General features: G+C 44.0%; 1 protein-coding gene across 7 annotated transcripts in view; it reads right to left on the reverse strand.

Annotated features, from left to right (window-relative positions):
- Window positions 1-15,077, reverse strand: part of ACACA (acetyl-CoA carboxylase alpha) — a 219,633-nt gene that overhangs the window by 82,492 nt on the left and 122,064 nt on the right. For all 7 annotated transcript variants that reach the window (XM_067472024.1, XM_067472023.1, XM_067472021.1 and 4 more), the window contains 4 exons: window positions 9,391-9,432; window positions 6,884-7,099; window positions 5,150-5,305; window positions 791-994 (listed from right to left, as the gene is read on the reverse strand). In XM_067472024.1, coding sequence (XP_067328125.1) covers window positions 791-994; window positions 5,150-5,305; window positions 6,884-7,099; window positions 9,391-9,432 — 618 coding nt within the window. The remainder of the gene's footprint in view (window positions 1-790; window positions 995-5,149; window positions 5,306-6,883; window positions 7,100-9,390; window positions 9,433-15,077) is intronic.

Here is a 15,077-nt window from a genome sequence, read left to right on the forward strand (position 1 = left end):
GACGATAAATACCACAGTGCTCTCTGGATGTAGGTGAACTACAACTCCCAAACTCAACGTCAATGCCCACCAAACCCTTCTAGTATTTTTATTGATCATGGAAGTTCTGTGTGCAAAGTTTGGCAATTGCATCGTTGGTGGAATTCAGAGTGCGCTTTGATTGTCGGTGGACTATAAATCCCAGCAATTACAACACCCAAGTGTCAAGATCTGTTTTCCCCAAACTCCACCAGTGTTTACATTTTGCCATAGTGAGTATTTGTGCCAAGATTGGTCCAGATCCATCATTGTTTGAGTCCATGGACTCAAACATACTCTCTGAATGTAGGTGAACTACAACTCCCAAACTCAACGTCAATGCCCACCAAACCCTTCCAGCATTTTCTGTTGGTCATGGGAGGTAGTTTGGGTAGTTTGGTCCAATTCTATCATTGGTGGGGTTCAGAATGCACTTTATTTTATTTATATTTATTTATATTTAAATTTATATTTATTTTTTAATTTTATTTTTTAATTTTTTTAATTTAATTTAATTTAATTTAATTTAATTTTACTTTACTTTATTTACTTTACTTTACTTTAAAATTAAAACAACAACAGTAAAATCATAAATCAATAAATCTTCAATTAAAAAAGTTGTCTGTGGTTGTAGGTGGACTATAAATCCCACCAACTGACAAATGACAAAATCAATCCCCCGCATCCCCACCGGTATTTAAGTTTGGGCATATCAGGTATTTGTGCCCAATTTGTGCCCATTTACTACCACATTCTCACCAAAGTGTCATACCTGTCCCGTCCTGGAATCGGTCACCTCCTTGTACAGGCTGATGTCTAGGTAGTATCCGGACTCGTTGGTGAGGAAGAGGCGGATGGGGATGGCTTTGCCCGTTGGCGTCAGGCGGATGTTGATCTTCAGCTCGGCCTGCAGCACACGCAGCTTCCACAGCCGGCTGCCGTAGCGCATCACCATGCTCCGGACAGACTCCTCGATCTCAAGGAGAGACAAGAAGAAGAGGAGCAGTGTAAGAAGGTGTGAATGATGCCATTGGCCACCTTGATTTGCACTTAACGGCCTTGCAGCTTCAAAGCCTGGCTGCTTCCTGCTCTGTGTGCTTCCCACACAGAGAAGCCATTCAAATCCACAACAATGTGGACAATTTCAATACAAAAGGAGGAAACCATGTAAATGAACAAGGGAATTATGCCATTGGCCACCTTGATTAGCAATGAATGGCCTTGCAGCTTGAAAGCCTGGCTGCTCCCTGCTCTGTGTGCTTCCCACTCAGAGAAGCCATTCAAATCCACAACAATGTGGACAATTTCAATACAAAAGGAGGAAACCATGTAAATGAACAAGGGAATGATGTCATTGGCTACCTTGATTAGCAATGGCCTTGCAGCTTCTAAGCCTGGCTGCTTCCTGCTCTGTGTGCTTCCCACACAGATACGCCATTCAAATCCAAAAACATGTGGACAGTTTCAACAGAATGGAGAAAACCATGAAAATGAACAAAGGAATGATGCAATTGGACACTTTCATTAGCATTGAATGGCCTTGCAGCTTCAAAGCCTGGCTGCTTCCTGCTCTGTGTGCTTCCCACAAAGAGAAGCCATTCAAATCCACAACAATGTGGACAATTTCAATACAAAAGGAGGAAACCATGTAAATGAACAAGGGAATGATGTCATTGGCTACCTTGATTAGCAATGGCCTTGCAGCTTCTAAGCCTGGCTGCTTCCTGCTCTGTGTGCTTCCCACACAGATACGCCATTCAAATCCAAAAACATGTGGACAGTTTCAACAGAATGGAGAAAACCATGAAAATGAACAAAGGAATGATGCAATTGGACACTTTCATTAGCACTGAATGGCCTTGCAGCTTCAAAGCCTGGCTGCTTCCTGCTCTGTGTGCTTCCCACTCAGAGAAGCCATTCAAATCCACAACAATGTGGACAATTTCAATACAAAAGGAGGAAACCATGTAAATGAACAAGGGAATGATGTCATTGGCTACCTTGATTAGCAATGGCCTTGCAGCTTCTAAGCCTGGCTGCTTCCTGCTCTGTGTGCTTCCCACACAGATACGCCATTCAAATCCAAAAACATGTGGACAGTTTCAACAGAATGGAGAAAACCATGAAAATGAACAAAGGAATGATGCAATTGGACACTTTCATTAGCATTGAATGGCCTTGCAGCTTCAAAGCCTGGCTGCTTCCTGCTCTGTGTGCTTCCCACAAAGAGAAGCCATTCAAATCCATAATAATAAGCCACAACTAAAAACTGTCAGGCCATGAAATGCTAATCAAGGTGGCCAATGGAAACATTCACAACTAGCTCCAACGGACCAGAGTTCTTTCTCCCACCCTGGACCTTCTACAGATATATAAACCCCATTTTCCTAGTTTCCAACAAACTTCCCAACCTCTGAGGATGCCTGCCATAGATGCAGGCAAAACGTCAGGAGAGAATGCTTCTGGAATATGGCCATACAACCCGAAAAACGCACAACAACCCAGTGATTCTGGCCATGAAAGCCTTCGACAATACAAAGGTGATCTTGTGGCGCAGGGACAACCACAGAACCTTGTCAAGAGTTTCATATCCACGTTTCCCCTCAATATCTTAATATTCCAAGAATCAAGAATGCAACATTAAGAGCAAAATCCTCCACACACACACACACACACACACACACCAAACAGCACTTACGCCCCCGTGCCTCGCTGCTGCGGCTGTTACGAGCCTTAAATCAACAAGGCAATTACCGCTCCGAGCCCTGTTCCGCCGCTGTTTTATTAAACTTTCTAATATACTGCTGTTTGGTAAATAGTGCATATTAAAAGCCAGGCAATTGGAAGGCAGGTCTTAATGTTCTCTTGCAAAATGCCTCTTTTCCCAAGGCTCCTCCAAAGTGGCGCTCAAGAAAAGGCACCTGGGAAGCGGGCGTCTTCCGCCTCCCAAACACTCGCCATTGCTGGGCCTTCTCCCACTGCATTGATGGCAACCTCGTGACTTTCACTGGGGCAAATTGGGCAAGTCAGACTCAGAAGGGATTCGGACAGTTCCTTCCTCTGAAATATACAGGCAGCCCACTAGTGACGAATAAGATCGGTTCGGTAGGTTTGTTCTTAAGTTGAATTTGTATGTAAGTCAGAACAGGGGCATTTTTGAAGTGTAACTCCAGATAGTAAAGGTAAAGGTAAAGGTTGTCCCCTGACATTAAGTCCAGTCAAGTCTGACTCTGGGGTGTGGTGCTCATCTCCATTTCTAAGCCAAAGAGGCAGCGTTGTCTGTAGACACCTCCAAGGTCAGGTGGCCGGCATGACTCCATGGAGCGCCCTTACCTTCCCGCCGGAGCGGTACCTATTGATCTATTCACATTTGCATGGTTTCGAACTGCTAGGTTGGTAGAAGCTAGGGCTGACATATACAGTGTTCCCTTGTGATTTCGCGATTTGCTTTACGCTGACTCGCTGTATTGCATTTTTTAAAATAAATATTAACTAGCCTTCCCCTGCCACGCATTGCTGTGGCCCACATGAGGGTTCTGTGTGGGATGTTTGGTCCAATTCTATCGTTGGCAGGGTTCAGAATGCTCTGTGATTGTAGGTGAACTATAAATCCCAGCAACTACAACTCCCAAATGTCAAGGTCTGTTTTCTCCCAAATTCCCCCAGTGTGCACATTTGGGCATATTGAGTATCCATGCCAAGTTTGGTCCAGATCTATCACTGTTTTGAGTCCACAGTGCTTTCTGGAAGTATGTGAACTACAACTTCCTAAATCAAAGTCAATGCCCACCAAACCCTTCCAGTATTTTCTGTTAGTCATGGGGGTCCTGTGTGGGAAGTCTGGATCAATTCCATCGTTGGTGGTGTTCAGAATGTTCTTTGATTGTAGGTGAACTATAAATCCCAACAACTACAACTCCCAAATGACAAAATCATTTTTTTAAGTGAAGGACATACATTGGGTTGTTAGGTGTCTTGTGTCCAAATTTGGTGTCAATCCGTCCAGTGGTTTTTGAGTTTTGTTAATCCCACAAACGAACATTACATTTTTATTTATATAGATAATAAATTAATATAAATTAATTTACATACAATGGGCCTGGGAGGCTTACATGGGGGCCGGGACTCCCTCCGCACTCCTTGGCCTCTGCAAACCTGGCTTTGCACTCCAGACCAGGAAAAGCCCTCTGACTTTAAACACTACGAAGTTGAGTAGGAAAACAATCCCTTTATTGAAGATAATTAAAAAGCAGTAAAGTAAAAAAGCACTTTAAAGAAATAGGTAAATCCAATCAGGTAGGAAGATAAGCCGGAACAAAGGAGTCCAGGGAAATACTTCATTAAAGTCCATGAAAAACAAAGGCAAAAACTTCTCTAATAAAATCCAAGAAACCAGGAAACATGAATCCAAGGCATGAATATAAAATAATAGAATCAAGTAATCAAAACCATGAAACAAAGGCACTTAAGCATGAATCCTTCCAAGGAAACTTTCAAGAAACAAGGACGAGAACTTGACTTGATTCCAAACAATGCTTCATCTGACTACATATCCTGTACTTGGGACTTTTATCTCCTTGTTAAGGTATGTCCCAAGCACTCAGAAATTGGTTTCGCTTTAGCTTCGAGTCTCTTATCTTTCTCTCTCTGAGCCTTGCACAACACCGAAGCTACTGTTTGGCTCTTCTGTTTTGACTAATCTCCTCCCGTCTATCTCATTAATTTCTGCAGCTGGGCCAGGTGCCGAGCTGTTTTCAAGCTTCAAATCACGGGAACTCTCTGGTAGCAATTCAGGGAGCGCACCATCATCCCACACCCTTCAGGGACATTCTCATGAGAAACTACACTTTGAGCAGGGATCTCCTGGTCATTCTCTGCATCAATATCATTGACCAGACGATTGCCACCTTGAAACTCATTGTCATCACTCCCCACAACCAAAACATCCTGATCCTGAAACACAATCACAGGCTGAGTTCCAATACAGAGAGTGGTGGTCACTAGTTGGCTTGATAGGTATATTGTGTCCAAATTTGGTGTCAATTTGTTCAGTGGTATTTGAGTTATGTTAATCCCACAAATGAACATTACATTTTTATTTATATAGATTATTCACCTGCTCCCAACCTACCTTTGATGGGTCCATGATAACAGTGGGTACGAAGTTGAGGAATATGTGGTTGCAGTCGGTGCGCACGTTCGTGTTGTTGAAGGCCACCTCCAGCTCGTCCATGGCTTCCAGGAGCAAGCGCTCCCCTTCGTTCTGCAGGTATTCAAAGGACGCCTCCTGCAAGAAAGAGGATTGATCTGTTACTGGCAGGCTTCCCTTGGAGCCACAGAGCAGATTGCTTGAAGGCAGGTTGTCAAGAGGAGGCATCAAGGCAAAGACAAGACCCTTGGAGGAGAAGCTCTTGCAAAATTAGTACCTAGTGTTGGAACTTAACCACATCCTGGACATGTTTATAGTCCTCATCAAGGAAAGAGATAGGCAGGGAAAGCCCTTCCCTTATTCCCTTCTTTGTCTGTCTGTCTCTCTATCCTCTCCTCCCTTTCCTTTTTCTCCTGTGAGTATGGAGAGAGACAAGATGTCTCCAGGCAGCTAGATAGTTAGAAAGCTAGGCCTTAACTTTCCTATGCAGAAGTGTAGTTCTTTCAATACAGTATTTTGCAACTCTTCAAGCTTGCATTTTTATTGGCTGAATCCGAAAATGGGCTAGAACTGTCAAAGCCCCCCCACCCCTCCCAGCCAAGGATGTCCTTGGAGAGGAAGCAGAAGATTGAATACAGAGATCCAGAGCATCAGCAATAATAATAATAATAATAATAATAATAATAATAATAATAATAATAATAATGTGTTCCCTCACTATTGAGTATTCGTGTAGAGTTTGGTCCGGATCCATCATTGTTTGAGTCCACAGTGCTCTCTGGATGTAGGTGAACTACAACTCCAAAACCAAAGGACACTGCCCACCAAACCCTTCCAGTATTTTCTGTTGGTCATGGAAGAACTGTGTGCCAATGTTGGTTCAATTCCATCGTTGGTGGGGTTCAGAATGTTCTTTGATTGTAGGTGAACTGTAAATCCCAGCAACTACAACTCCCAAATGACAAAATCGTTTTGTTTTTTTGAGTGAAGGACATACATTGGGTCGTTAGGTGTCTAGTGTCCAAAATTGGTGTCAATTCGTCCAGTGGTTTTTGAGTTATGTTAATCCCTATTTCTCAGATTTTCACTTTTTGCGGGTGGTCCTGGAACGTAACAGTGAGGGAATACTGTCATAATTTATTTTTATTCTGCCCTATCTCGGAGTGGATTCCAGCATATACAGAAACAAAAGCAAACATTCAATGCCTTGAAACAACAAAACACAGACAAAGGTAAATGTTTCCCTTTGACATTAAGTCTAGTCTCACCAAACTCTGGGGGTCGGTACTCATCTCCATTTCAAAGCCAAAGAGCCGGCGTTATCCACAGACACCTCCAAAGTTATGTGGCCGGCAGGATTGCATGGAGCACCATTTATCTTCCCGCCGAGGTGGTACCTATTGATCTACTCGCATTCGCATGTTTTCAATCTGCTAGGTTGGCAGGAGCTGGGGCTAACAGCGGGAGCTCGCCCCTTCCCGCGGCTTCGAAATGCCAATCTTCCAGTCAGCAACTTCAGCAGCTCAGCGGTTTAACCCACTGTGCCACCGCAGCCCCCTAGCTATATAATACTATTCCCCTTGCAAGCTGCTTAATAGCCTATAGCAGATTTGGATCCAAAGGAACTCGCCATGTGAAGTTCTGCACACTTCCTCTTTCTCCTCTGCTCAAATTATTTCACTTCCACACCACGGAACCCCACTCCTCCGCACCCACCTTGGTGACGAGGTCCGAGTGTCGGATGATGGCCCGGACAAAGAACCTATAGTCGGTCACCTCCGCCCCGGCTTCGACTTTGGCGGCCCCCAGGTAGAGGTGCATTTTGTGGTTGGCGCAGGGGATGGCGGTGAGGTCGAAGTTGCGCATGCGGTTGAGCTCCAGCTGGAAGGCCAGCGCTGGCTCCAAGTGGCGGTAGATCCTGTCTTCTTCAAACTGGAGAGAAACCCAGGCACACAGGTGAATAGGGAGCAGGTAATTCCCGGCAGGAAAAAAGGAATAGAACACTGGTTTCCCTTTCCTTTATTCTGAACTAGCCATCCCCTGCCATGCATTGCTATGGCCCAGTCTGTGTATATGTGTTTTGTGTGCATATATATGAGGGTTGAATAAAAAGTAATGCCTCCACCTTCGTAACTCAACAGATGGCAGTACTGGTATGTGGCAGGTACTGGCTTGTTCAGTAGACTCTCCTCTACAGTTCCATTTTGGCGGGAAGCCTTAGAATTGAACGGTTGTGTTGTTAAAGTGCGAAGTATGGAACCCTGCACAGATGGTCGGTCAATGCGACTTAAGCAACGTGCAGTCATTGAATTCTTGACAGCAGTAGGTGTCACTCCCAAAAGAGATTAATCAGAGAATGCAAGCTGTTTATGGTGATTGCATTGATGTGAGTACTGTGCGTCACTGGGTGAGTAAGTTTAAAGATGTTGAGGTGACATCTTCTGCTGTCAAGAATTCAATAGCTGCAAGTTGCTTAAGTCGCATTAACCGACCACCTGCGCAGGGTTCCATACTTCGCACTTTAACAACACAACCGTTCAATGCTAAGGCTTCCCACCAAAATGAAACTGTAGAGGAGAGTCTACTGAACAAGCCAGTACCTGCCGCATACCAGTACTGCCATCTGTTGAGGAGTTATGAAGGCGGACGCATTACTTTTCATTCAACCCTTGTATATGTGTGTATATATTTGTGTATATTGATTGATTGTTTATTATGTCATTGTTTTTAACTGTTTTTAACTCTTTTTATGATGTTGAGCATTGAATTTTGCTATTGTTAACTGCTTTGAGTCACCCAAGGGCTGAGAAAAGCAATATATAAATGAAGTAAACAAACAAACAAATAAATAAATATGTATGTATGTCTGTCTGTGGTTTCGTGTATGCATTGTAATGTATTTTTTTATTTTTTGGCTTTTTAAAGTCTCTTCTGCTGTGTTTTTCAGTGTTTTTATGAGTGATGGACACTTGTTGGCCTGATAGGTGTCTTGTGTCCAAATTTGGCGTCAATTTGCCCAGTGGATTTTGAGTTATGTTAATCCCACAAACTAACATTACATTTTTATTTATATGGACTAGCGTCCTCAGCCACGCTTTGCTGTGCCCTCAGTCTGGTTCCTTCCTTCCCTACCTCTTTCCTTCCTTATCCCCCCTTTTTCTGTCCCTTCAACTTTCTCTTCTTCTTTCCTTCTCTACCTCTTTCTTTCCTTCCTTTCTTCTCTCCTTTCTTACCTCTTTCCCTCCCTCCTTCTCTCCATCCCTTCCTATGTCTCTCTCCTTCCTTCTCTCCTTCCTTCACTCCCGTTTTCATTCTTTCCCTCTTTTTCTTTCCTTTTCTCCTTCCTTCCTTCCTTCCTTCCTTCCTTCCTTCCTTCCTTCCCTCCCTCTCTTTTTCCTTCCTTCCCCACTTTTTTTCCCTTCATCTTTCTCTACTTTCTTACTTCTCTACCTCTTTCTTTCCTCTCAAAGCTGGTATGGCCAGCAATATCCTTTACGCAGGAGGAGGCAGAGCCACGCATGCACTGTATCATCATTTATGGTTTTTTAGGTTTTAAAGTCCCTTCCATGGCATTTTTCAGTGATTTTCTGAGTGATGGTCACTTGTTGGTCTAAGCAGTGCATTGTATCCAAATTTGGTGTCAATTTGCCCAGTGGTTTTTGAGTTATGTTAATCCCACAAACTAACATTACATTTTTATTTATGTAGATTAAGAAAGGCATCTTAGACTGGTGTTAAATAGCCAAAAGACCACCAGATAAACAACAAAGATGAGAGTGGGAGGGGGAAAAGAGGGGTTTTTTTTTCCCAAGGAAGGAAATGACAGAATAATAATAATAATAATAAATAAATAAAACTTTATTTGTACCCCGCTACCATCTCCCCAAGGGACTCGGTGCGGCTTACATGAGGCCAAGCCCACAGCACATCAATAAACAAAAGCGATAACAAATAATCAATACAACAATAATCAATAACAGAATCAATAATCAATAATCAATGACAAAATACAACTTCGTTTCATGTGGCCACCATGCAGATCTCAAAAATCGGTCTCTCTGGAAAATCTCAAGCATGATGCAAGTCCCTCGGACAGAGCAACCAACAACAACAATAATCTGAAGACGATGAGAACTCCGAACAGGCCCCCTTTTTACAAATCTCACATCCCAACCTACAAATTGAGGCAAAACAGTAGGAAAAGTACCAAGTTTAGCACTTACCTTATCCCTTGCACGGAAGGTGAAAAACTTGGGGAATTCCCTCTGTTCGGAAGAAAAAAAATAGTTCAATTGGTTTTTAAAACATCACTTTTCTCATCTTCCTGACTGTGAGAACCGTTCAGCAGTGGAACTCTCTGCCCCGGAGTATGGTGGAGGCTCCTTCTTCGGACGCTTTTAAACAAAGGCTGGATGGCCATCTGTCAGGGGTGCTTTGAATGCAATATTCCTGCTTCTAGGCAGAATGGGGTTGGACTGGATGGCCCATGAGGTCTCTTCCAACTCTAGGATTCTATGATTCTATCTACAAAGTAGGAAGGAAGGCCTCTTAAATTTAGGTCATTGAACTGTAAATAGTTTTGGCCCTTTAATGCTGTTGTGCTCCACCACAAACCATAAAGAGAGGCAGGTATTATTATTATTATTATTATTATTATTATTATTATTACTATTATTATTATTATGGCACAGCTAGTTAGTAGCCAGCTGCATTAAATCACTACTGACCAAGAGGTCGTGAGTTCAAAGCCAGCTCAGGTCGGAGTAAGCTCCTGACCACTAATAGTCTAGCTTGCTGTTGACCTAGGCAGCCCGAAAGACAGTTGCATCTGTCAAGTAGGAAATTTAGGTACCGCTTTATGTGGGGAGGTTAATTTTACTAATTTATTTTGCTATAAAAGAGCGTTTCTCAACCTGGGGGTCGGGACCCCTAGGGGGGTCACAAAGGGATGTCAGAGGGGTCACCAAAGACCATCAGAAAACACAGGATTTTCTGTTGGGTTCTTTCTCCACCCTGGATATCATTCCACAGATATATAAACCAGCTCCAATGCCTCGCTACTCTATGCCTGGGGCATCCTTTGTTGGGATGGTAATCAAGCTGGCCAATAGCAACATTCCCACTTGCCTCCAACAGACAAGAGTTCTTTCTTCCACCCTGGACATCATTCCACAGATATATAAAAAAACTTCAATGCCTGTCTGCTCTCTGCCTGGGGGCATCCTTTGTTGGGATGGTAATCAAGGTGGCAACATTCCCACTTGCCTCCAACATACAAGAGTTCTTTCTCCCACCCTGGACATCATTCCACAGATATATAAACCAGCACCAATGCCTGGCTGCTCTCTGCCTAGGGGCATCCTTTGTTGGGATGATAATCAAGCTGGCCAATAGCAACATTCCCATTTGCCTCCAACACACAAGAATTCTTTCTCCCAAGCCTGGCTGCTCTCTGCCTGGGGACATCCTTTGTTAGGATGGTAATCAAGCTGGCCATTAGCAACATTCCCATTTGCCTCCAACAGACAAGAGTTCTTTCTCCCACCTTGGACATCATTCCACATATATATAAACCAGCTTCAATGCCTGGCTGCTCTCTGCCTGGGGGCATCCTTTGTTGGGATGGTAATCAAGCTCGCCAATGGCAACATTCCCACTTGCCTCCAACAGACAAGAGTCCTTTCTCCCACCTTGGACATCATTCCACAGATATATAAACCAGTTTCAATGCCTGGCTATTGTCTGCCTGGGGTTATCCTTTGTTGGGATGGTAATCAAGCTGGCCAATAGCAACATTCCCACTTGCCTCCAACAGACAAGAGTCCTTTCTCCCACCCTGGACAACATTCCACAGATTTATAAACCCCACTTGACTAGTTTCCTACAGAGCTCACAACCTCTGAGGCTACCTGTCATAGGTGTGGGAGAAACGTCAGGAGAGAATGCTTCTGGAACATGGCCAGACAGGCCAGAAAACGCATCACAACGCAGTGATTCTGGCCATGAAAGCCTTTGACAATCCCTTTTACCTTAGTTTCTGTCAAATAAGATATCTATTTAATTCTTTGAAGAAAAACGATGGTGGTGGAATGTATTGTCGAAGGCTTTCATGGCTGGAATCACTCAGTTCTTGTGGGTTTTTTCGGGCTATATGGCCATGTTCTAGAGGCATTTCTCCTGACGTTTCGCCTGCATCTATGGCAAGCATCCTCAGAGGTGAGGACCTCACCTCTGAGGATGCTTGCCATAGATGCAGGCGAAACGTAAAGGAGAAATGCCTCTAGAACATGGCCATATAGCCCGAAAAAACCCACAAGAACTGGATGGTGGTGGAAGTTAAAAGAAAGGATAAGTAGATTGTGTTGAGGGGCAAGACTTTATTTAGGGCTGGTTGAAGCCTCATATCTGCATCATGCAAGGATCGGAAATGTTGTCCATGTTTCCCTTTGTTATCCTAAGCTGTTGCTTCGCCCCTTTGCCCTTGTCTCTTCGCGTCGCCCCTTTGCCCATGCGCAAACTTATCGCTTTGGCGTTGTCGCCGAGACCTTCCCTCCGCCTCACATTTTGGGGAAATATCGTAACGAGAGAAAAAAAGGTGGAAAAGAAGGAAAGCAAAAACCCTTCCGTGCTGGGATACCGAAAAAAAAATCCCGCCATCCTCCTCGACGGAGGAATTATGCCCCCGCTGTGTTCTAATCAACCAACCATCATCAAGACAATCAGAATAATTCGCCTAAATTAGCCAATCAAGACACCCTGCAAATTGGAGAATGCAAAAAGCTACGCGAAGAAATCATCATCGCCGGTTATTATACTAATAATCGCGTTAAAAACCTAATGAGATGAGGAAATTGGAAGCTTGCTGGAGCAACTCTCTATTACTTCAACATGCTGGGAACTAATTATATAGACTGTAATTAAAACACAAAACAAACCCCAGCCAAGGGCCCTCCCCGAGTGACGTTGACAAAGTGGAGGGGAGGCATTCCTGGCCGAGGTCAAGTCTCTCCGAAGGACCAATTCCCGTCTTCTTCACTGGCTTGAACTATTCCATCTCTAGACTTGGTTGATATTCCGCTTGATCTCCGCAGAGGGACTCAAAGCGGGTTACTATATTCAATATACACATATGAAGCAAACATTCCATGCCTTTGACACACCGTGAACAAGGACATACAGCATGGAGAGTGAGATAAAGGCCTTCCTCGTTTTTCCATCTCTGGCGTCTGAAGGCGATGCTCAACTCTGGCCACTGGGAGGTGCTCTTGTTCCATTTTTGTCTGTTGACGTCTACGATTGTGTTGCCGGGGCACATTTTTACCTTCCCACTTTTATCTGCTTTTGAACTGCTAGGTTGGCAGAAGCTAGAGCTGACAGTCGGGAGCTCACCCCGACTCGCAACTTTGAACTGACGACCTTTCGGTCAGCAGATTTCCTGCAGCTAGCGGTTTAACCTGCTGTGATATTGGCCAAACTTTGTTCTCTTGGGCCAAAGGCTGGAAAAAACAACAGCGGATGTTGAACAACTCTATACGTTTCAACTGTCCTGATCTGGCAGAGACAATCTAGCTTCACCATTCATAAAAACATAGACTCATAGAGTTAGAAGAGACCTCGTGGGCCATCCAGTCCAATCACTCCAGAGCAGAGAGTTCCACTGTTGAACGTAGAATCATAGAATCCTAGAGTTGGAAGAGACCTCGTGGGCCATCCAGTCCAACTCCATTCTGCCAGGAAGCAGGAAAATCACATTCAAAGCACCCCCAACAGATGGCCATCCAGCCTCTGTTTCAAAGCCTCCATAGAAGGAGCCTCCACCACACTCCAGGGCAGAGAGTTCCACTGTTGAACATCGAATCATAGAATCCTAGAGTTGGAAGAGGCCTCGTGGGCCATCCAGTCCAACTCCATTCTGCCAAGAAGCAGGAAAATCGCATTCAAAGCACCCCCAACAAATGGCCATCCAGCCTCTGTTTCAAATCCTCCAAAGAAGGAGCCTCCACTACACTCCAGGGCAGAGAGTTCCACTGCTGAATGTAGAATCATAGAATCCTAGAGTTGGAAGAGACCTCGTGAGCCATCCAGTCCAACCCCATTCTGCCAAGAAGCAAAAAAAATGCATTCAAAGCACCCCCAAACAGATGGCCATCCAGCCTCTGTTTCAAAGCCTCCAAAGAAGGAGCCTCCATCACACCACACTCCAGGGCAGAAAGTTCCACTGCTGAACATAGAATCATAGAATCCTAGAGTTGGAAGAGACCTCGTGGGCCATCCAGTCCAACCCCATTCTGCCAAGAAGCAGGAAAATCGCATTCAAAGCACCCCCAACAGATGCCCATCCAGCCTCTGTTTCAAAGCCTCCAAAGAAGGAGCCTCCATCACACTCCGGGGCAGAGAGTTCCACTGCTGAACAGCTCTCACAGTCAGGAAGTTCTGCCTAATGTTCAGGTGGAATCTCCTTTCTTGCAGTTTGAAACCATTGCTCCATTGCGTCCTAGTCTCCAAGGCAGCAGAAAACAAGTTTGCTCCCTCCTTCCTATGACTTCCCCTCATATATTTATACATGGCCCTCATCATGTCTCCTCTCAGCTTTCTCTTCTTCAGACTATGCATGCTGAGCTCTTTAAGCCACTCCTCATAGGGCTTGTTCTCCAGACCCTTGATCATTTTAGTCGCCCTCCTCTGGACACATTCCAGCTTGTCAACATCTCCCTTCCATTGTGGTGCCCAGAATTGGACACAGTATTCCAGGTGTGGTAATTCATAACTTTTGTCATCTTGACACCTATCCTGTTTTTGTGAAGTGAAATGTTGATAGGGAAGGGTCTTTCTTCTCTTTAGAAGGGGCTGCTGAAGCCTTCAATTGTTCACTTTTCCAAGCTTGGCCTGAAGATGGGGCTAAACTTATTTCCTTAGGGAGGGTATTCCATATATATATAATCCCACTTTTGCCCAGTTTCCAAAAAACCTCACAACCTCTGAGGATACCTGCCATAGAAGCAGGCAAAACATCAGGAGAGAATGCTTCTGGACATTGCCATACAGCCTGAAAAAACTTATAGCAACCCAATAATAATAATAATTATTATTATTATTATTAATTATTATTTTCATTTCCAATAAACAGTTCAGTTTTCCAATACTTCATCATATTTTCAATAAAAGTGCCAATGTTTTTACAAATCCCGATGGCGTCTAGACACTTAATGATCCAACTGTAGTCAATCCGAATCATGTGAAGATTAGTTTTTCGGCTTTTGCAGTTCTCCAGAATCATTTTGTCAATTAATAACTGGTCTTTTGTGCCCCTGCTTTTCCGTTTGTTGCCTTTCTGTTCATCTAACAAGATGCTCATTTCTTCAAGATAATCTTGAATTCTGTCAGCATGCTTCTGGAACATAAATTTTCAAACCTTTGGATTCCTGAATAAGGAGAGGTCTCAATCTGTTGTTGAAGGCTTTCATGGCTGGAATCGCTGGGTTTGCTGTGAGTTTTCCAGGCTGTCTGGCCATGTTCCAGAAGCATGCTCTCCTGATGTTTCGCCCACATCTATGGCATCCTCAGAGATTGTGAGCTCTCTTGGAAACTAAGTAAGCGAGGTTTATATATCTGTAAAATGATGTCCATGGTGGGAGAAAGAACTCTTTGTCTGTTTAAGGCAAATGTGAATGTTGCAACTGGCCACCTTCATTAGCACTGTGGAAACTAGGACAAGTAAGGGTTATAAAATGATGTCCAGGGTTGGAGAAAGAACTCTTGTCTGCTTGAGGCAAGTGGGAATGTTGCAATTGGCCACCTTCATTAGCACTGAATGGCCTTGCAGCTTCAAAGCCTGGTTGAAACTCTAAAATCAGGACAGTAAATAAAGAGCAACACTCAAAAAGCAGGGGAATTCCAGACAAGAATAAAT

Source organism: Anolis sagrei, chromosome 11 (assembly GCF_037176765.1).
Source record: "Anolis sagrei isolate rAnoSag1 chromosome 11, rAnoSag1.mat, whole genome shotgun sequence".
NCBI classification, from domain to species: Eukaryota; Metazoa; Chordata; class Lepidosauria; order Squamata; family Dactyloidae; genus Anolis; species Anolis sagrei.